Consider the following 22289-nt stretch of genomic DNA (forward strand, 5'->3'; position numbering starts at 1 on the left):
GTAGATATGGGTTGCGTGAGGCCGTCGGAACTGGTCCTTTAAAGTCAATGCTTAATCTCTCCATTGGTTGTGTCGCCTTGATGAGTGTTCCTTCTTGGAATTTGTAGAATCTTGGTTTCAATTCTGCACATATCCTGCAAGAAGCACAGACCTTCTTAATGTCCTCAGTGGAAAAAGGAAGATTTTTCAATCTCACAAAGTGCAACAAGCGAGTCACTCCTGGAGGGCACAGATTCCCATGTAGTTGTGAGGGTAGATGACGTAGAAACCACGGAACCGCAAAAAGCTCGGGTGAAGGCATCAGGAACCACATTCTCTTTACCGGGGCGATAATGTACTGTATAACTGAAGGCTGCGAGTTCCATCCGCCATTCCTGGATCTTATTATTCTTAACTTTAGTGCGTTTCCTGTTATCAAACATGAAGGCCACAGAACGTTGATCTGTAACGAGATCAAAGTGTTGTCTAGCAAGAAAATGACTCCACTTACGTACAGCCTCCACGATAGCCATGGCTTCCTTCTCTACGATGTGACAGTGAATTTCACTTCCTTGTGAAGTCCTAGACATGAAGGCCACAGGTCTGCCATTCTGGTTGAGTACTGCTGAGACTGCTACTTCCGAGGCATCACATTTGACCTCAAAAGGCAAATTTTCATCCACAGAGTGTAGCGTTGCTCCTTCAAGTTCTTGTTTGAGTAGTTCGAAAGCCTGCAAAGCTTCTTCATCTAAAGGAAATTTCTTTACTCTTGCCAGTGGTTGAATCTTAGCAGAAAAATTCTGTGTTTAGCGTACTAAGCAAACATACCCATTGCCCTCTTTAAAGATCCTTGACTAGTGGGAGGTGGTAGTTCTTGTAGAGGCCGGAGTCTTTCCATGTCAGGCTTTATTACACCATTCCCCAGTCTTTCCATGTCAGGCTTTATTACACCATTCCCCACACAGTAGCCAAGAATATTAATGGTACGCACAGATTTAAAAGTTTTAGTAGCATTGAGAGTTAGGTTCCTCTTGTTGATGACCTCAAGAAAGCGCTGCACGTTCTGATCATGTTGTTCTTGAGTGTGTCCAGCAATAGTGATATTGTCCAAATATGGGAAAGCACCTTGTAAGTTTTCTTCTTTCACCAACTTATCCATAGTTCGTTGGAAGGCTGCAACTCCATTGGTAACTCCGAAAGGTACTCTACAGAACTGGTACAGGCGTCCGTTGGCTTCAAAAGCTGTATACTTCTTGTCTGATTCCTTTAGTGGGACTTGGTGGTAAGCGCTTTTCAAGTCAAAAGTCAAAAATACGCAATATGTTGAGAGTTCATTAACCATGGTGTCAATCCTTGGTAATGGATAAGCATCCAGTTCTGTAAACAGATTTATAGTTTGCGAATAATCAACACACATCCTTTTCTTATGCCGATTAAAGGAATCCTTAACCACCACAACTTGAGCTCTCCATGGTGATATGCTATCCTCAATAACACCCTCAGCCAAGAGACAACTAGTCTCCGCTTCAATGAATTCTTTGTCATCTTTACAGTAATGTCTTGATTTAGTGACAATAGGCTTACAATTAGGTAACAAATGCTGGAAGATAGAAGGTTCATCCACAGCAGCGGCTGCCAACAAACAGTAGGGCTTAGCACCAGATAAGTTGAGAGCTGGTTTCGGCCCACCGTATTCAATAGTCACTTTCTGATGCTGCTCTTGAAAGTCCTGACCAAGTAATACTCCTGAACATAAATCCTTCATTACTGCTAGACACGTGGATGGATAAGTTTCTCCATTAAGATGAAGAGTCAAGTCTACATTGACATAACCTGGAGAGTTTGTATGCAAAGATTTCTGTGCTAAAGCGACGTCTTTATCAGTGGGATGTATTGGTAGCTTCAATTCCCACGCTACATCTTCATCTATATAACTGTCATCACTGCACGAGTCGACAAGGGCTGTCAACTTCCGTCCTTTAATTGTTGTCGAGGTAACTGCCCGATAGAGGCTCTGAGGAAAAGAGGTACCAGCATTAGCTGCAAGAACAGATGACTGTGAGGGATCAAATACTGTAGCTGTTGTAGATTTACCTCCTTATGTAGATTTAGACAGGCACGCTTTTGCAAAGTGCCCCTTCTTGCCACATTTATTGCAAATAGAATCCCGAGCTGGACAGTGTGCACGAATATGATAGGGACCTCCACAAAAAAAGCACTTTCTCTTCATGGACAGAGTAGTCGCTAATACTTGAGTTCCAGCAGTTACCTCACAGCTCTCAGACGTTGGTCCACTCTTCACATGATCATCTGTAATAAGTGCATGATCCGATGTAACCACAGCAGCAGTATGCCCAACATGAGGAAGCATGTGACTGTAAAAACTAGCATTACATTGGGCTAGGTCTAAAGAGTAAGCCTGGTCATAAGCTGCCTGTAAATCTAGTTTTATTTTCAAGTTCACAAGTGTCCTTAATTTATTTGGTGCATTTTCACCACATTCTTGAATAAAGTTGGAAAACGTCTTGTGCCAATGCCGCCATTCCTTTGCTGCAGAAGGGAGGCTAGGGTCCAGATCCAAACGGGAAGGCTTCAATAGTTTCTCCATAGTTTAAGTTGAATAAATTGTTGTGACATTAAAAGACTTGGCTGCTGCTACCCAAGCTTTATTCAACTTAAACTTCAGTAGATTATTCCCTGAAACAATCATGAACATAATTAGCAGACCCCATAATAAATGTAATACAAACCATGTTAAATCCTCAAAGTAAATCTAATTAAACAAAACAGATACAAATGAAATAAACAAAAGGAAATACAAAAGAAACAGAGAACTACTTGATAAGTTGCTTTGACTGTCCCTCCATCAGGTAAGTAAACAAAGTATGAAAAGATCACCAGACAAACGGTTCAGAGTGAGGTATGAAAGAGCAAAAGGGCACAACAATATCATAACAGTTGACATGTGTTGTTTGCAGGAGAGAGGAGCATATAGGTGTTCTATTTGTCAAAATAGAAACCATATCACTAAGAGTTACTCTATTTGGCAGAGAAAGCATATCAGTTTCAAGTAGGCACAAAAGATGCATATAAGTAACCTCATATTTTCATGATCTATGCCTCAGATTGTGCTGTTGTTGGTAGTTTATCTGTACGTAGCAGCTCTCATGAGTTTCTCTTTCTGTTCTCCTTTATAATTTTATTATTATGATAAACATAAAAGAGCTCTGTCCTGATTCTTCATGGACACAAAGAATAATCTCAGATTCCTCTGCTACAGCTGTAACTTTTTGCTTGTAAGCTTTATAAAGCGTTATGAACTAGTAACAGTGGATTAAAACTTTCTAGCATCATCTGCCTTCATAGTGTCCATCTTCATCTTTAAATTCTTTTCAAATGCCTTTTTTAAGAACTATATGTATTATAACATCTTTATATGGTATGTAACCTTCAATTGCCTTTGTCTCGAGATTGTAGGTTTGTTAAACTTCGTGCACATGCGCAAAGACCAGCCAACAATTAAACTCGGTAGATTTTTTCATAGTCAAATCACGTCTTGTTCCCGAGAGTTTGTTGTCAGGCATGGTTCTGGTTCCTCTCCTTACCAGATGCTTCATTCCTTTTTGCATATGTCAACATCCTCATTGTTCATGTTATTTTCCTTCTAATATTTTCAAAACATTGCGTATATCATTCCAGCATCTGTATTTTCAATTCTCCTTTTTCATCACTGCATCATATTTAAAGTCGCATAAACCACATAACCCTATACTAGATTCTTATCGGGATACTTAATAGCCAGTCTTGGCGTGTTTGTTTTTATGTTAGTTTGTTTAGATTCTTTTTATACAATTCAATTTGTTAAACTCATATTTTTGGCAAATCTAGTGGGCATTTGTAAAAAAGGAATTGTGCTGTCTGGAGAAAATAGAATAAGCAATTTTCCATGGACCATAATTTTGATTTAATTTTAAGAAACATTGAAGATCTGGAGTTAGTCAAGTCTGTATACAAATTTAAATAAAATTATTAAATTTGAAATTCCGTTATTAATGACCAAATTTGTTTCCCAACAGGAAAACAATTAGTGAAGATGAACAAGTAGACATCTTCCGTGAGGTTTCTCCACATTATCAACAGCTGGAATCTTCAAGGAGACGTGTCAGACGTCATCGTTCTGCAGTAATACCAAAAACTACTTAGGGGTTTGGAATTTTGCAAGAATGGGGTATTATGGTACTCACTATGGTAAAGTTGTGTAAATATTAGTATAATGAAGCTGAAAATCAATCAAGATATTCTAAATAAATAAGATTGAAAACTTATTTGTATTACTGCTTTATAGCACCCAAAATTGTTTAGCTAATTTGTAAAAAAAAAACCAAATTGTGATATATTATTTGGAAATTGAATGAGAATAAATTACTCTATAAATGAGAAAAACTTTCACAATGAATATCCTAATTATATTCGCAATGGCTTTGCTTCACGATATCGATAATTTGTATTATGTACATACAGTATACACAACTAATTTTTTGGGGCTAAATGTAATATCAGTATAAACTGAAGTAATTGTTTTATGGTTCATTGTGACAATTTGTTTATAAAGATGAGTTAAGTTTACAAATACTATTAATCTTTCATAAAGCAAAACCAATTCTGTGTGGTTTATCTGAAACTGTAAATGATATTCATAAAAATTACTAGTGTGATAGTAACAACCGAGCAAAGCAAGGTTACCACCAAAAAATGCAGTATTCTAAATGCATTTTGTTTCTACAAGAATACAAACCACCATCCTCTGGTAAGGGTAAGATTCGGGCGAAAGCGGGAAACGGCAAATTTTGAATTGAGGTTCTTGTAGCCACTGGTGGTACAGGCCTGTCTATACACAGCCTTTATTTTGATTCTGGCTGTTGAGCTGCACAGGCAAGCTCTCAACACTCTCCAACTGGCCTGAAGTTTTTCACTTATCTCGCTTATTCAATACGTGTGAAACAAAGCAGTAGGAGGACGTACCCAGGGCTGTTGGATCGATACTGTAGTACCTTTATGAGCAAGATTGAAGTTGATACTCATCTTTAGTGTAGAGGGCACCACTGCAGTTCAACCTCCCATTGTGTTGTGTGCAGGAAGTGGTCGTCCTCCCAGTACGCAATACTTTGTCCTCCCAGTACGCAAGATTTTGGAATAGTAGGAAGAAGGGATCTAAGCATGATCATTCGTCTTTAAGGTTTGTGAAGTTGGTGAGATCCTGACTTCCAAAACTTTACACTCTAGCCATTCTTCAGAGGACAAGCCGGAGAAGACTACCTTTCACTTGTAATTAGGTTCCCAAGGCTGAGAACCTCTTTGCTTCCCCAAGAGAAACTCTCCTTGAGAAAGAGGTACATTCTTCAGGTTTGGCAATCCTGGCTATCTAATTTGCTCCTGCCAAAGCTCGTCGATTTTTTCATATAAACCATGAGTGTTGACGCCAAGACATCATCTAGAGTTCTCTGCTTACTCTTCAGGGAGCGTTGCTAGTGTTTTTTACGAGTATAGCCCAGTTTAGTGTAAAAATTTGGCGCCCATACCAACAAGGAGTGCACCCAGAACCTTGAGTTTCCCACCAGAGTGCAAGGCTAAAGCACGCCTTCAACCAAAGTGTTGTTCAATAAAGTTTTCTCAAATGTGGAAAGTGCGCCACCACAAAGCGTACGAACCATAAGTATATGAGAGGGCCCAGTTATGAGCGAAGAACTGAAACTGGTGACAAAGAAACGCACATCCACAAGAGCTTTCCTTTCACCTTCCCCGCAAGAGCAAAAACCTCCGCCGATGATAGCACGAGCTAGGAAGAGAAGGCATTTTGAGGACAAACTGTTAATAAGTTATTGTCAGATAAGCATCCAATTACTTTCCTCTTTTTCCAAGGATTCAACCTGATCATAAACGTACATGCAAATCTAAACACCCTTAAGAGCTACTGGTATTGTATTTCTATCTATCTATATACCAAGGCACTTCCCCCAATTTTGGGGGGTAGCCGACACCAACAATGAAACAAAACAAAAAGGGGACCTCTACTCTCTATGTTCCTTCAGCCTAATCAGGGACTCAACCGAGTTCAGCTGGTACTGCTAGGGTGCCACAGCCCAACCTCCCACATTTCCACCACAGATGAAGCTTCATAATGCTGACTCCCCTACTGCTGCTACCTCCGCGGTCATCTAAGTAAAGTTTCTCACCCTGCAGACTCTAGGTTGGGGTGTTTAAAAGTTAAATACAGACTACCCTATCAACAGTTTTTCATTCAAGAAGAACAAAGACTGAGTGAGTGGTACCAGTCTTCAGATCCAAAGTGACTGAGCATGCTCTTTCCGAGCATAATTTTTTCCCTTCTCTTCTTCAGTTTCCAAAGGGGAGAAGTCTAGGCAGAAGATGAAACAGGTGTCGCCTATAAGAAACTCCTTGAAGACTCATATTCAAGCAACTCCACCATGAAACCATTAATTCACTGGGACCTATTGAGATGAGGCCTTTACAGTCTACCTTTACTGAACCTGAGGAGGAATTATCTTTCCTAAGGGTATTGGGATTCCTTAGGAAGTTTAATAAATCTGGAAGTACTCCAAAAGCCCCCATCTCCTCCACGGACATTTTTCTTGAAGCAACACCTCAAGCTGTCTTGGTTTGGTCAAAACAAACAGAACACTATTCAGAAGTTGGATGCTCTAGTCACTGCTCACTCCTAAACTTAATTTTGGGAGCCTATCCTCCCCCTTCTTCCCTTAGACCCTGAGGTAATGACCCTGATTGCTTGGACAGAGAGGCTCGTATGGCAACCACCAGTTTTCTCACACTCGTGAGGCCACAAACATGGAAACAGCAGTAATGTCAGCTTTGTAGACTTCCTCTTGGATCGACCACTGGTCCAGAATGCTCTCATATTTTGTGGTATCTGAGAATCTTGTAGATCCAATGTTACGCAAACAATACGAGGAGTTTGTCCTTTTGGAAATGAAGGAAGAGCTTTTGGTACCTTAGTCTGCCTACCAGTAGAGCAACTGGGTACTAAAAGGCCGAGATGCATTATAAACAATTTCAAGACACATGGCCTCCAAGGACAATGTCTGTGCAGAGGTTCTATGGCAATTGACAGCCGGACTATTACTAGGCTGACAATATCCATCCAGACAATTGCCAGTACCAGTGCTATGTGGACAATAGACAGTAAGACAACATCCAGGCAGACTATTTCTATGCTTAATTCATTTGTATCACATAACAGATTATTCCTTATAACACTGCTTTACAAATTACTTGTTTTGATATATGTAGTTTAAATAACTGGTCCTAAGCAAAGTCCTTGTTTATAAATCTTAGTTGAGTGAGAGGAAGTGTTATTATAATAAATTGCTAATTTATTTAATATTCTGTTAATTGTTTTAGGCAAAATGCTTGTTCATGACCCAAGGCAATACTTTAGTACTTTACGGCTTCCATGAATTGTATTTCTCACTATCAGAAAATTTTTGCTTATTTTAGAGAGCCCTCAGCAATGGCTTCTACCATTAAAAGTGAGTTGCAAAGATATTCTAGTTCATGGTATGCAGTACAACAACAACAAATTCAGTCGCTTCTAGTTCACAGCAGAACAAAGGTCTTGGACACGTCCTTCTTCGTGTGTGAGGTTTTGCCCGTTTTCATCACCACGCTGGCCACTGTAAATTGGTAATTGTGGGAGACTTATCTGATCGTTCAAAGCAAACCAACCTAATATGGGTGTCTGACTATTATAGCTTTGCTGGTCTTGACAATACGCAAACCCTCTCACCACATTAAACGATACAATAGTGGCATCTGTAATTTACTGGGAGTGTGCAAAGAGGAAACCAAATTTATGTAAAGCAAGAGTATAAACAAAATCAAAAGCTGAAAACTATGAGTTGATAAAAATTAACAACGAATGTAATCTTGAAGAACTTTAAAAGTATATTAGATGCCAAGGGTGCTGTTGTAAAGCTGAAAGATGTTACCTTTAATAATTCATCTACATGGTCGTTAGTTAGTAAACAATTGTCGCCGTTTGTTCAGTTACCTTTCCACGTACCATTTCCTTATGACTTACAGTAGGGTCCCGAATTATGCGAGAATTTGGTCGATTAATGACCTCGTGTAAATGGAAAATCGCGAATTTCGAAACACAACAGAAATAATTCCATAGTGGCCATGGCAACCAGTAATTTGCCGATTCAAATGTGTTTACTACCCATTTCCAATACTTTCTTTGTACTATACTGTATTTCTTTATAATATCAAATTGTTTTTGTAAATAAATAAAACATTTAATATACTTTAAAGTTCTAATAACTTGAAAAATGGTTAAAATTACAACCAGGATAGGTGTAAACACCATATATTTCCCGTTATAACACAACCCAAAATACAGACAAATTTTAATGTTTGTCATATCTATTGTATAATACAACTGGTGAATAGCAAAACCATCACTCTATAGACTAGCTTGTTGTATGATTGAAAATCCAGAATTATCAAAATAAAGGCGATTTTATATCATGCGTTTCCTAAACACGCTAAAAAGCACAATAGAAAACGACAACCAATGTTTTGTTTACGTTTATCTCTGATCACAACGAAGAAACAGACGCATTTATACATCTGTGTTTTTGAATTGACAGCAATTTTACCAAGTATAGATTATATGTTGAATTTGTTATTACCAATGTTCTAATTATTTTTTATTAAAACTTTCAAATAAATGAAATGAATGCCATTTATGAAATGTTTTTCTTTATGATGCCGCCTGAAACGGAAACCTTCCATTTGTTTACGCTCCATCTTCGATCATAATAAACAAACGAATGTATTAAACACACATGATCTAAGTCATAACTAATGATATTACAAACATTTAGTAAACATTATGTTATTACAAATATTTTACTTACCGTATCCATATAAATTCCTAAATTCGTAGCAAAGCTGAAATTTTTTTTTTCCTTATGCGTTTAATCCACAATAGCAAACTGCCGCTAATGACAGAGTGATAACTTACGATAATTCTAAACTGTTACGAAAGACAATTGTCCTTTCCATATCCAAAATACTTTTCCTAACTTCAGTTATAAGTCAACTTGTACCCACCTCAATTATGGATCCATATGCATAAAGGGTAAAAGAAGAAAGTACTAGGCCTATTTTTAAAGTCACCGAACAATTAGGTTACCGCTATAACGTTCGATGTGAGAGAGAGAGAGAGAGAGAGAGAGAGAGAGAGAGAGAGAGAGAGAGATGGTTTTAAAGTACTAAACAATAAATATGATAGGTTATGACACATTGGTGTTTATGTAATATTAACTGTATAGATGGTTTGAATAAGTTAAGAAATGGTGTAAACAATTCTTTGTTATTGTATTCGCGCGGAAGCTCGACATCAGCTGATGTGATCACAGCCAAAAGTAAAACAAAAATAAGTTAGCAATACTCGATTTTTAAAACACACCCGAAATTTAACAACATAAGTACATGTTTTATTATAGCGCAATTGACATTTAAAGAGTAAAAATTTTCTGGAATAGAATGGTGTTTCCTAAAAAATAGTGGTTTGCGGACGAAATCGGTTACCGTATTTTAAGCTATGATTGAAATGGATGTATACACGGTTATAATTTTTTCGTTTTGTATTTAATTGACACTTCAAGAAAACCGATTTTGGTTTCTTCATCTATTTGTAAGTATTGTATAACGAGAGAGAGAGAGAGAGAGAGAGAGAGAGAGAGAGAGAGAGAGAGAGAGAGAGAGATATTATGACGCAGAAGGTTACAGACCTAGAACAGGGGAGGATGAAGGTGGGGGGGAGTGATGAGATAGGCTGGGTGGACTCGCAGGGGAGACGGTAGGAGACGGGGGAAGGGGGGATTTGGTTGCCAGTGGCTAAAAATAGATTCTGAAAGACGGTAAAGGGAAAAACGAATCCCATCGAATAAACAGAATAAGGAAAGGGAATAAGATCCAGAGGAATAATAGATATAATGGAATGAAAATGACTAGATGGTGTTAGTTGTGATAAGAATAATTTAGATATTTGAAATAAGAGTGTCTGAGAAGGTATAGAAGGAATTCGTGATAAATATAGAGGAATATCAAAGGATACAGTTAGTTTGCATTAAAGGGTTTGTTATCGTTTATCGGCAGTGAATAGCCTAAACTTCGGTAACGAGTCGTCAATATTTTGTCATATTTTAAACAGTATACATTTGATTTGCAAACATTGGTTTTGTAGAGTAGACGGTAAAATAAAATCTAGAGAGAGAGAGAGAGAAAGAGAGAGAGAGAGAGAGAGATTTGATGGCAGAAATCTCTCTCTCTCTCTCTCTCTCTCTCTCTCTCTCTCTCTCTCTCTCTCTCTCTAGATTTTATTTTACCGTCTACTCTACAAAACCAATGTTTGCAAATCAAATGTATACTGTTTAAAATATGACAAAATATTGACGACTCGTTACCGAAGTTTAGGCTATTCACTGCCGATAAACGAACCCAGTCTACTCGTGAAAACCTTGAACGCCCAGAGGGAAAAATAAGGCTTTTAAATATACTGTACTAAACAAAAATAATGCTTAAATATACCATCATTAACACTACCATTACAATTATCGTAAGGTTGGAGAAAGATAAAGATTGCCGAGAACGTAACCACATTTCTGTTTACATTTTGTCAGCTGGACTCGCACAGTTAACAGTTGATTTCATTGTTGATGTGGAATTTTATCCTTAAATAGGCTATTCATTATGAAATTATGTTAATGAAATGTAATGTTAATATTGTTTTGTAACATTTATTATAAATCACCGTATTTAGGGCTACCAATATACTTAAAAAGACTATAGATTTGATACATTTTGTAGTGCTTGACTCGCGAACTTTGAACAGCCTCGTGGATACAGAAAATTTATTTTTGAAAAATAGCGATCGTGGAAAAGGGGAATCGTGTAATTCGAACACGCTTAATTCGGGACCCTACTGTACATGTTTTCTTTAAGTTATATGATAGGATTAAAACATGTTTCATTACCAATATATTTTCAGAATTAAATGTAATATCAATAAAATATAATTTTTTTTTTACATCAATACAGTAGTGATATTTTTGCTTTACTTTTCTTCATACCTACATTATTATGTTTTCGTTCAAATAACTGAATTCTGTAACTAAATTAGAATCAAAATATAAGTAAACTGTAATTCTGAAAAAGTTAGGAAACAATTCCACATACCATAACTATAATTAAACTATTTCCTTCATTTTATCGATTATAGTTTCGAACCAATAGCAATTGCCCATACTGTCAGTTTTCCGCATGAAAATCGTCTGCCTAGGAATTATCCGGATACGCTTCGCAAAATAAACCACTAACATAAGTGCCTCCCTCTTTCCACCTTTTGAAGTGGAGGCAGTAGCAGAATAGTGGGAGAAGGAGAGCTCAGGATGTTTTCTGCCAACTTTTTTTTCAGCTCCTATTTTTTGATAACCTGTGTCTTTGGCTATGTCAAGAACAAAGCGACCACCCTCAAATCGGGGCCATTCTCACATAGGAGGGGCCCAAAACCCTTCTGTTTCACACTAATCTCGACTCTGCCTCACATAAATCTATATTAGGCCTTATAAGGGGGATCAAAAATAAAGATGTTAATGAAATTTTGCAGGAACTACTGTAATACATCAAATCACATATGTTAAGAGCAAATATTATAATAGTATTTTTGGGCTCAAGCCATGGCGTCCTGATGGAAGGTTCCTGTTTGGTAGCTTCCTTGGGTATAAGACTACTAAGATATTCCCAGAGAATTTAACCACAGGTTATCACAGAATTCTAACTTCTGGAGCGAGTATCTCAAAGGTTTCCCTTTAAGACATCGTAATACAACAGGGGACACGCATGTCTGGTCGTGCCACATAGCTATCTCCACCCCGAACAGAGTTAACGCTTCGGTGTGTAAGGGCTGAGAATAGCTGGGAGCCGTTCCACAGCTAATCTCACTCGTGGCTACTACTGATACTCGAGACGTAAACAAACGGACGCCATTGCTCTAATGACGTCACGCGCGTCTTTATCCTTTGTTTAGTAGCTGCCCTACTGAGACGGATTTTCCCTTGTGTGAACTTTATCGTTTTGCATCTTCGCTATGTCGTTACCTTCAGCCTCGCCTTCTTCTGGAAAGTTGAGTACAAGGTTCCAGTATTGTTTAATTAAGCTCTGGCCATAAAGTAAATATTATTTTGCGAAATAATTGATGTTTTGTGGCAGAGCTGTGCCTCTACCGGACCCGCCATTTTATGGCGTCGTTGTTGTTTTGCATGTCTTATTTAGTTAGCCACAACAACGCTTCCGGCCTTATATACTAATCGAATACATTAGTTTATTTAGTCTTCATAGCTAGGAACTTTTATATCGTGTTTAGACGCTTTTTATCGGTCATCGATTGACCTCATACCAGTCGGCTACTATAGCCCCCAGGCCAGGAGCCTATATACAAGTGTTCATGCATGATTTATCAGTGATCCTAGACTAAGTTATGAAGATAGTGGCATTATTATTTTACAATACTTTTGACTAGTGATGCAAATGTTTTCGCCTTCAGGGACCATATAGGGGATAGGCTAGTCAGTGATTCTTACTAGCCTAACCTAACCTTAGGACCCCTATATGCTTCCTTCATCCCCTGCCTTGGCATTCCCTCTAATTAGCCTTGATCCCTTTTCTGAGTAAAGGGATTTATTGTCTAATAGAGTATTATATCGCCTCTCAGTCCTCCCTAAAGGAATGAACCTCCTTTAGGATTGCGTCTGAGAGTGAGGTTAGGCTAGCCTACCTCTATGGCTAGGATAGTCTGCGACTTTCCTGCGATAGCGATACGTCTTCTTCCTTGCCTAGTTCAGGACTTTTAGCCCTGATCTAGGTCGGGTTAGGAAGGTTTCTCTGTTCCATGCTGAAACTGTACTCTTGCACCGTTTTAGCCGATCAGCCTAATCTTAGGTTAGGGAGTGTCCTCCCTTCCCTTTGTGGCCGCTCTGGTACAGAAACCCTTCCTGGGAAGACCCCTCTCTTCTCCCTCCCCACCTATCTCTTGTATAGCCTAGCCTATGCTTAGGTTAGTTTATACTCATCTGTCCCCTGTCCTACAACTCCTCCTTAGGGTGGATGAGTAGGGCTACCCGAGCTTCCTTGTGCAGTCCGCTCTGGTACATATACCTTCATAGTGTCCTATAAGGTTAGTTCCTAGTGTAGCTCTGCATAAGGGAGTCTCCCCCCTCCCCATCTTGGGTGTTCCCTAGTCCTCCCTTGGGCTACCTGCTCCCGGTCCCTAGTGACCCCTGCATATGGATGATAGAGCCTGTCTCTATCATGGGTACACCCCCTCAGGGAGGGGGAGGGATGTCTGGAACCCTGAAGGTACTTCCTGCATCCTTCCCCCCCTCCCCCTGTCTCTCTATCTATCCGGGTGCCGGTCTCTTGCCGCCTCTTATGCCGGCAATACCTGCCTCTTGGTGACTTCCCTACCCTTGCCGCCAGCCCCCCGTGTTCCGAGGGACTGCCGGCTGCCGCCGGCTACTACCGGCGGCTCTCCTACTCCTATCTAATCGTCCGCTTGCCGGTCGATCTCCGGAGTGCCGGCATATACTGCCGGCAACCCGATACTACCTGTACCATCCTTACCCCAGTCACCAATCCGGCATCCTCCGGCTGCCGGAGCCGCCGCTCCCTGCCGGCGTGCCGCCGTTGTGCCGGCGGCCGCCATCCTGGTATTTAACTGACTTTTGAAAATTGTCTGTTCTAATGCCAGAATCTATGCTGGAGCGAGCTCCGGCGTGCCGGCGGCTTGCCGGATACCATGGAGGCGTCAAGAATACTTGCACCCCCTCTCTGTAGCTATCATAAGACTAAGATAGCCCTACCTGGCAAATAGATAAGCTGCTTTGCTTCTAAGATCAGTACCTAGTACTGCTCTATTAGTGATCATGCTGTCTCTTTGCATTCTTCTATTTCCAGCATGCTATGTGCATCTTAGCACGGCTGGTTGCCAGAAGCAGTTACCCTTAATGAGACCTTCTGGCTCTTATCTGGGAACCGAATGAATTCGATCCCAACCTTGTCCTTGGCTTTCCATGGAGTTCCAATATAATGGGAATCCTAAGAAACTATATCCAATGATCTCGGTCATTTGGATTATCCCAGGACCAAGCCTATGGTAACCAGCCGGGCGAGATGCATGGAGCGTGTTCTCCTTTACTGTTTCACTCTCTATGCATCACACCTTATATAAGTTAAAATTAATGATTAATATTAACTTAATTTAAGAGCCATTCCTATGACTCCCCCATACTCATTTTCTCTTTCTTCCACAGGAGGAGCAGATGAAGTGCGATTTCGCATACTGTGCCGTGAAACGCTCCCAGTTTTACGGACATACGGCGTGCAGGACTCACGCCCCTTGCTCAGACAAGAAAGGGGATTGGAAGTTCTGGAATCCACTGGAATGTACGGTCTGCCAGGCCTACCTAGTTGAGGCCTTCCATAACCCTCCCTCAGCGGAGGTTAGAGACATTGCTCGTGAGAAACTGCGCAAGTGGGTGCGTGGTTTTCAGAGGAATGCCACTGGACCGTACCTGGCCACCGAAGAACTGAGGTCCCTGCTGTTCCCTAAGGCCTCCCCTGATTCAGTGGTTCCAAAGGAAGCAATCCCCACTGTCCAAATTACGGTGGAACCTGATGTGGTCATGGCTCAGTCCATGCACGAGTGTCGCCTAGATTCCGAAGAGGATGAACAGATCTCTGACGTCTCGGAAGACACGGAGAAGACGCTTATGGCTCAAGGAGCCGAAGAGGACGAAGACAAGGTGGAATACACCGAGTCGGAGATTGGAGCTACTCCCTCGTCCATCCCTCCGCCTACTCCTACACCGACGGATGTGTCCATTCCGTCTACCTCCTCGACCCCGGATCCTTCTTCTTCTACACAAGAACTGATCCGACTGATTAGAGCTGTCATGGACGACAGACTGAAGGAGAACCAGGAGTCCATCAGGTCTATGATTGGATCCAGAGAACCGAAGAAGATCTCGGTTAAGGATCTCCCAGCTTGCTCTCATGCCAACCCGTGGAGGTATGCAGAGCATATGGTTATTGCGACCGGCAGGATCTTTGTTAGTGACAAAATCGGCACGGTCCCGTTGGAAGATGTGGAATTCTTCCCAAGCTTCGAGGCCTACCCGGACTGTTACGTCCGGCTTCGTTCTGAACCTGCCTCGAAGGAGGAGACCGAACCTAAGGAAGAGATAGTGTTCGATCTCGCAAAGGCCCAGGCTATGCTAGCCTCCGCATTTAAGAGCAGGGGCTTTACCTGCTCTAAGCTTCCTGCCTTGAGCAAGAAGCATCCTACTTATGTCGCTCCCGACACTGCGATTCTTCCATTTTTGGAAAAGGCCTTGGCTGCATGCCTTAAAGCGGCGGAAGAAGGGAAACCCTGCCCTGCACTGGAGGAGTGCAGACCCTTCTCCATCGTAACGCCCCCTGACACTAGACAATGGAAAGATGTCCAACATACTTTCGTTGTGGGTAGGCTCGATCCTGACGTTGCCGGACGTCAGTTTAATGAAGACCTCCCTAAGCTCAATGATCACCTCCTTCGCCGGGAACAAGACACGAAGGAGAGGCTTGCAGCGTCTCTTTCTCATCAAGTCCAACTTGAAGTTATGGCCTGTGACACAGCAGTACCTGATCACTACATGGTACTGGCCAAATCCCACTTACTCACGGTAATGAAGGACTTGTACCATTTCATAAAGGCTCGTAGAGCCTGTCGTGAATTCGTGTTTGTCGGTGCCACCGTGAAACACGAACCCCGGAGGCTGATTTCCTCCAACATCTGGGGAAAGCACCTGTTTCCTTCGGACCTTGTCAAGGAAATAACGGACAGAGCCGCCACGGAGAATAGGAACCTTCTCCACAAGTGGGGCATGTCCAGGAAAAGGAAAACCTCTCAGGACGATGGACCTCAGCCTAAGAGGAAACCTCAGAAACCGAAACCCCAGCAACGTCAACAAAGACGTCAGTTTCCGGGACCCGCTACCTCCCAAGTGGTTGCCCAACCACAACAGACCTTTCAATTGGTCCCCCAACCGGTGTTGTCACAGTCACCGGTCTTCACCCCTGCCTTTGAGCAGCCATCTACTACCTTTCATGCCAGAGGTAGAGGCTCGTCCAGGGGTGCAAGCAGAGACGCCTCTCGTCGTCCCTCCAGAGGTAGAGGAGGAAAGGGAGCTAGCGGCCGAGGCAGCAAGTCCTCGGGACACCAGAAGCAATGAAGTGCTTCCGGTGGGAGGAAGACTCCGCCAATTCCAGGATCGTTGGACCTTCGATCCTTGGGCACACAGCATCATCAAGAGCGGTCTAGGCTGGAGTTGGGTGCAACCACCCCCAATCTTCCAGCGGTTCTTCCAACAATCGACCCCCATTCTGGAAGAATATGTTCTAGACCTCTTGAACAAGAAGGTGATAAGGAAGGTAAAGTCCACCAGGTTCCAAGGGAGACTGTTTTGCGTTCCCAAGAAGGACTCAGACAAGCTCAGAGTCATTCTGGACTTATCCCCCCTCAACAAGTTCATAGAGAACAACAAATTCAAGATGCTGACGCTTCAACAAATAAGGACCCTTCTGCCTCAAGGTTCCTACACGGTCTCTATAGACCTGGCGGATGCCTATTGGCACATTCCAATGAACCATCACGCTTCCTCCTACCTAGGATTTCGACTCCAAAGGAAAAGCTACGCCTTCCGGGCCATGCCATTCGGCCTCAATGTGGCCCCTCGGATCTTCACGAAGCTGGCAGACGCCATAGTACAACAGCTCCGCCTAAGAAACGTCCAGGTGATGGCCTACCTCGACGACTGGCTAGTCTGGGCTCCATCGCCCGAAGAGTGTACAAAGTCTTGCGACGAAGTTACCCAGTACCTAGAACACCTGGGATTCAAGATCAACGAGAAGAAATCTCGCCTCTCTCCGGCTCAGAAGTTTCAGTGGCTGGGAATCCACTGGAATCTTCAGTCACACCGCCTTTCCATCCCCCAGAAGAAAAGGAAGGAAATAGCAGGGTCTGTCAAGCGACTACTGAAATCCAAACGCATTTCAAGACGACAGCAGGAACGAGTTCTAGGCTCTCTACAATTCGCCTCAGTGACAAACCCAGTGCTTCGTGCACAGCTAAAGGATGCCGCGGGAGTCTGGAGACGATCGGCATCCATCGCTCGAAGAGACCTCAAGAGACGGCTTCCAAACAGACTTCGACGCCTCCTAAAGCCGTGGTCGGAAGCAATGGCCCTGAAAAGGTCCATTCCTCTCCAACACCCTCCTCCTTCACTCAACATCCACACGGATGCCTCACTGGAGGGCTGGGGAGGTCACTCCCACCTGAAACAAGCTCAAGGGACCTGGTCTCCACTATTCAAGACGTTCCACATAAACATCTTGGAGGCCATGGCGGTCCTTCTTACTCTGAAGAAGCTATCCCCGCCGCCCTCGATCCACATCCGTCTAACCCTAGACAACTCGGTGGTAGTTCGTTGTCTCAATCGCCAAGGCTCAAGATCGCCCCAGATAAATCAGGTGCTTCTCCCAATCTTCCGTCTGGCGGAGAAGAAGAAGTGGCACCTGTCTGCAGTTCACCTACAAGGATTCCGCAACGTGACAGCGGATGCTCTATCTCGGACAAACCCGATAGAGTCGGAATGGTCTCTAGACGCAAGATCATTCTCCTTCATCTCTCATCAAGTCCCAGAACTTCAGATAGATCTCTTTGCAACGAGCGACAACAATCAACTTCCTCTGTACGTAGCCCCGTACGAGGACCCCAAGGCAGAAGCGGTGGACGCCATGTCACTGGACTGGAACAGATGGTCCAAGATATACCTGTTCCCTCCCACCAACCTTCTGTTGAAAGTCCTCTCCAAACTGAGAACCTTCAAAGGGACAGCGGCCCTAGTGGCTCCCAAGTGGCCCCGGAGCAACTGGTACCCCCCTGGTCCTGGAGCTGCAGCCCAAGCTGATCCCTCTCCCGGGCCCAGTTCTCTCTCAACAAGTACAGAAGTCGACTGTCTTCGCTTCATCATCGAAAATCAAGGACCTTCATCTCATGATTTTCTCTCCCTTGCCGCAAAGAAGAGGTTTGGGATCTCGAAGAAAAGTCTAGACTTCCTAGAGGAATACAAGACCGAATCCACGAGACGGCAATATGAATCATCCTGGAGGAAATGGGTCTCCTTTGTTAAAGCAAAAAATCCTAAAGAAATCACCATTGATTTCTGTATGTCCTTCTTCATTCACCTTCATGGACAAGGATTAGCAGCCAATACGATTTCGACCTGCAAATCGGCTTTGACTAGACCAATTCTATACGCTTTCCAAATTGATCTGTCCAACGACATCTTTAACAAACTGCCGAAAGCATGTGCTCGCCTACGCCCAGCACCCCCTCCGAAACCGATCTCCTGGTCACTAGACAAGGTGCTCCATTTCGCCTCCAACTTGGACAACGATTCATGCCCCCTCAAGGATCTGACTCAGAAAGTTATATTTTTATTTGCTCTCGCCTCGGGAGCTCGAGTCAGCGAAATAGTGGCATTATCAAGAGAAGAGGGACACATCCTGTTTGCTGATTCAGGAGAAGTGACCCTCTCCCCTGATCCGACGTTTCTCGCCAAAAATGAATTACCCACCAAAAGATGGGGCCCTTGGAGAATATGCCCCCTGAAGGAGGATGTCTCTCTATGTCCAGTAGAGAGCCTCAAGGTCTATCTTCGCAGAACTTCAAACTTTGGTGGAGGCCAACTCTTCAAAGGAGAAACATCGGGCAGCGACCTGTCACTGAAACAATTAAGAGCGAAAATCACCTACTTCATTCGCAGAGCGGATCCGAACAGTACACCCGCTGGTCATGATCCTAGAAAAGTGGCATCTTCTCTGAACTTCTTTCAGAGCATGGACTTTGAGAGCCTTAAAAACTTTACGGGCTGGAAGTCCTCGCGAGTTTTCTTTAAACATTATGCGAAACAAGTGCACGAAATCAAACATTTTGTGGTAGCCGCAGGTAGTGTTATGAAACCTGCACCTAACTCTGCGTAGAACAGTGAGTTACTTGGGACTCTAACTCTTCGGGTGCCTATGTTGACCCTCGAGTGATTCATAGTGATGTCTAAAAACACTTAGTGCTTTTATAACTGTTCTTATCCCAGGTGAAATGTCATAGTGTTACACAAGTGCCGCATGCCTTGAGCATGATGTGTTATTTAAAGACTTGCGTTCCTCGAGAACGAGTACCTACTAATCCTGAAATTCCCTTTCAGATTCAAGAGCAAGCCTTTATTTCTATGTACATTATTATTACTGTAAATGAACTTTACTTTTGCTGTAAATTATTTAATTTCTGCATTGTGAAATAAAATTTCTATTTTATTACTTATGCGTCTCTTTCAGCTCCTACTTACTATGAAATACATACTGTCATAGTTTTATTTACTCCTCCTTTCTTATGGTCATGAAGAATTTAAGATGTCCATTCCTAAATTATATTCACCTTGCCTCAGTAAGGTTCCTACACGAATACTTACTTCTGATAATCAGGAGATGAACTCTACGCACAGTGCCCAACCACCACTGGCCTACTTCAGAATGTTCCTATACAAATATCAAACATTCTGCTTCATCTCTAAGCTCTTAAAAAGTTCTTCTGTCAAGATGAATAGCCCTTCAATACCACTTTGACGTCGGCATAGCCCATGGGAACTTCCTACCAATGGGGGGCAGGATATTTCGTTCCTATGGTTCTTACCTAAGATTACTTTGCTGTTTTGTCAATGCCTAGGCACTTAACTCTGGGGGAAAATCTACCACGATACATTGATTCTCTGGTACTCTTCCATCAGGACGCCATGGCTTGAGCCCAAAAAACGGATTTTGAGCGAAGCGAAAAATCTATTTTTGGGTGAGATAGCCATGGCGTCCTGATGGACCCTCCCTACTACTTCGTTCAGTTTGCTCCCACCCTACACAATTGTATCATGGTGATGGGCAGCAACTGGCGCCAGGATAAAGACGCGCGTGACGTCATTAGAGCAATGGCGTCCGTTTGTTTACGTCTCGAGTATCAGTAGTAGCCACGAGTGAGATTAGCTGTGGAACGGCTCCCAGCTATTCTCAGCCCTTACACACCGAAGCGTTAACTCTGTTCGGGGTGGAGATAGCTATGTGGCACGACCAGACATGCGTGTCCCCTGTTGTATTACGATGTCTTAAAGGGAAACCTTTGAGATACTCGCTCCAGAAGTTAGAATTCTGTGATAACCTGTGGTTAAATTCTCTGGGAATATCTTAGTAGTCTTATACCCAAGGAAGCTACCAAACAGGAACCTTCCATCAGGACGCCATGGCTATCTCACCCAAAAATAGATTTTTCGCTTCGCTCAAAATCCGTTAATATATATTTTGAAAGCAATACAAAATGTACTCAGATAAACAAACAAAAACTTGATTTTAACATATTTCTCCTTCCAAACAAAGTCCTCTCAGGAAAAAAAAAATATCTATGGATAAATGCTTCATACAAAAAACTTCCTTACTATATAAGCTTGCTTTTGAACTTATATTTGCATCTTTAGGTAGCATACAGAACACACTATAATAAATAGCGCATATGTTTCTACATACTTGAAAAAATATTAATTGATTAATGTCCACAGTCCACTATTCATGACTTGGCATACTCGCAAACTGCTTGTACCAAATGTAGTTATTTAAGCTAAATAGCATAAGTGAATTGTTGATTTAATCTAAAAACTTTTTTTTTTTCAGAACTAAGTACTGTATTGTAAATTTCCCTAATTGAAAATTCATGTCAACAGCACATGATCCATTACAGTGTGATTTATCATCTTTACCTAGTAATCATCAATATCATAATTATCATGTTCATTGATATTTAAATCATCACACTTTGCTTTGTCTCCTTCCTCATCTACTAATTCACTCATGAGATCCTTGGAGATGATATCCCCCTGAAACCATAATGATTCAAGTTTGTGTCAGAATTAAAACCAAACTCCTGAGGAAATGGTAATTTTGTATGTTGTTCATGAGCTAACCTCCAGATGCACACTTGGTAATTAACTCTCTTCGCATGCTGCACAAGAACCCTTATGCATTTTATGAAACTTCACAAGATCAAAAGTGAGAGCTGGCCGTAGAACTAAACTTGATCCACCGATTTTCTTGGCCTGTATTTCTCGGGCTTAATTAGCTATCTTTATTCTGGAACCAAAATCGGCGCTAGGAAAATTCCCAGTGGGAAAATTTCCAGGCGGAAAATTGCCATGCGGATAATTGCCAGTAAGGAAAATTTCCATGCAGAATATTGCCAGGCGGAAGATTGCCATTGACCATTTTATTACTTTTTTAATTAAAGGCATAAGATTTTAAAGTAAAAAAATTATTGATTTGAAATAAAAGACATTACATCATAATATAATTGATAAAATTCACCAAATATAATTAAACAAAATATAAATGTTAAGAAATATAAAACAGTAGGAAAAAATCTTTAAAAAAATTTTTAAAATAAGCGTAGGTTATATGTAACAGCTCGAAGAAATGAGATTTTACGATCTTCATCATACTGCGCAACAGTTCTCTCTACTTTATCATTGATATCTTTCTATTTTTTTTATAATGAATCTCATCTCCTTTTTCGAATTGTAGAATTTTTGTATGCGCTAAAATTTCCTCCTTCTTTAAAAATTCAATGCATTTCCAGATATTAGGATGACATTGTGAAGTACTTTGGAAAAAGGAATTGTTGAAAGCTTCGATGCTATTGTTGGTTCGTGGCATGCAGTTCTCTACTCTAGAATGAACATTCCACATAGGAATCGGGAATAATGGTGTTGATCTCCTCCTATTGTTACCCCTTCCTCTAATAACACCGATGTATGTCAATTCAAAATAAGATAAAAAAATCTTCTGGTATGTCTTCATACTGGAGGAATTTCTCTCCAGAATTAAGAGTTTGAAATTCGGTTGGAATTACAAATCCTGTCCTTTGAGAAGGAATTTTGGGGGCACAAGATGTTTCCTGTCTCCAATGCCCAACATTCCTACTTAAATGTTGCAAACTTGGTAACTCAGCACGTGCACAGTCATCTAAAGATGATAAACACTCTGCAACCAAAGAACGAGTAGGATGACTTGAAGTTGAT

At 41.7% G+C, this 22289-nt stretch overlaps 1 protein-coding gene and 1 long non-coding RNA gene across 6 annotated transcripts in view; one reads left to right on the forward strand and one right to left on the reverse strand.

Annotated features, from left to right (window-relative positions):
- mRpL19 (mitochondrial ribosomal protein L19) overlaps positions 1-4299 on the forward strand; it is a 76993-nt gene extending 72694 nt beyond the window's left edge. Inside the window, exon 7 of the mRNA XM_068391230.1 lies at positions 4056-4299. Coding sequence (XP_068247331.1) covers positions 4056-4182 — 127 coding nt within the window. The 3' untranslated portion in view covers positions 4183-4299. The remainder of the gene's footprint in view (positions 1-4055) is intronic.
- The window catches only part of LOC137656865 (uncharacterized), a 75360-nt gene that overhangs the window by 4150 nt on the left and 48921 nt on the right, over positions 1-22289 (reverse strand). The window lies entirely within an intron of this gene.

Source organism: Palaemon carinicauda, chromosome 17, assembly GCF_036898095.1.
Source record: "Palaemon carinicauda isolate YSFRI2023 chromosome 17, ASM3689809v2, whole genome shotgun sequence".
NCBI lineage: Eukaryota > Metazoa > Arthropoda > Malacostraca > Decapoda > Palaemonidae > Palaemon > Palaemon carinicauda.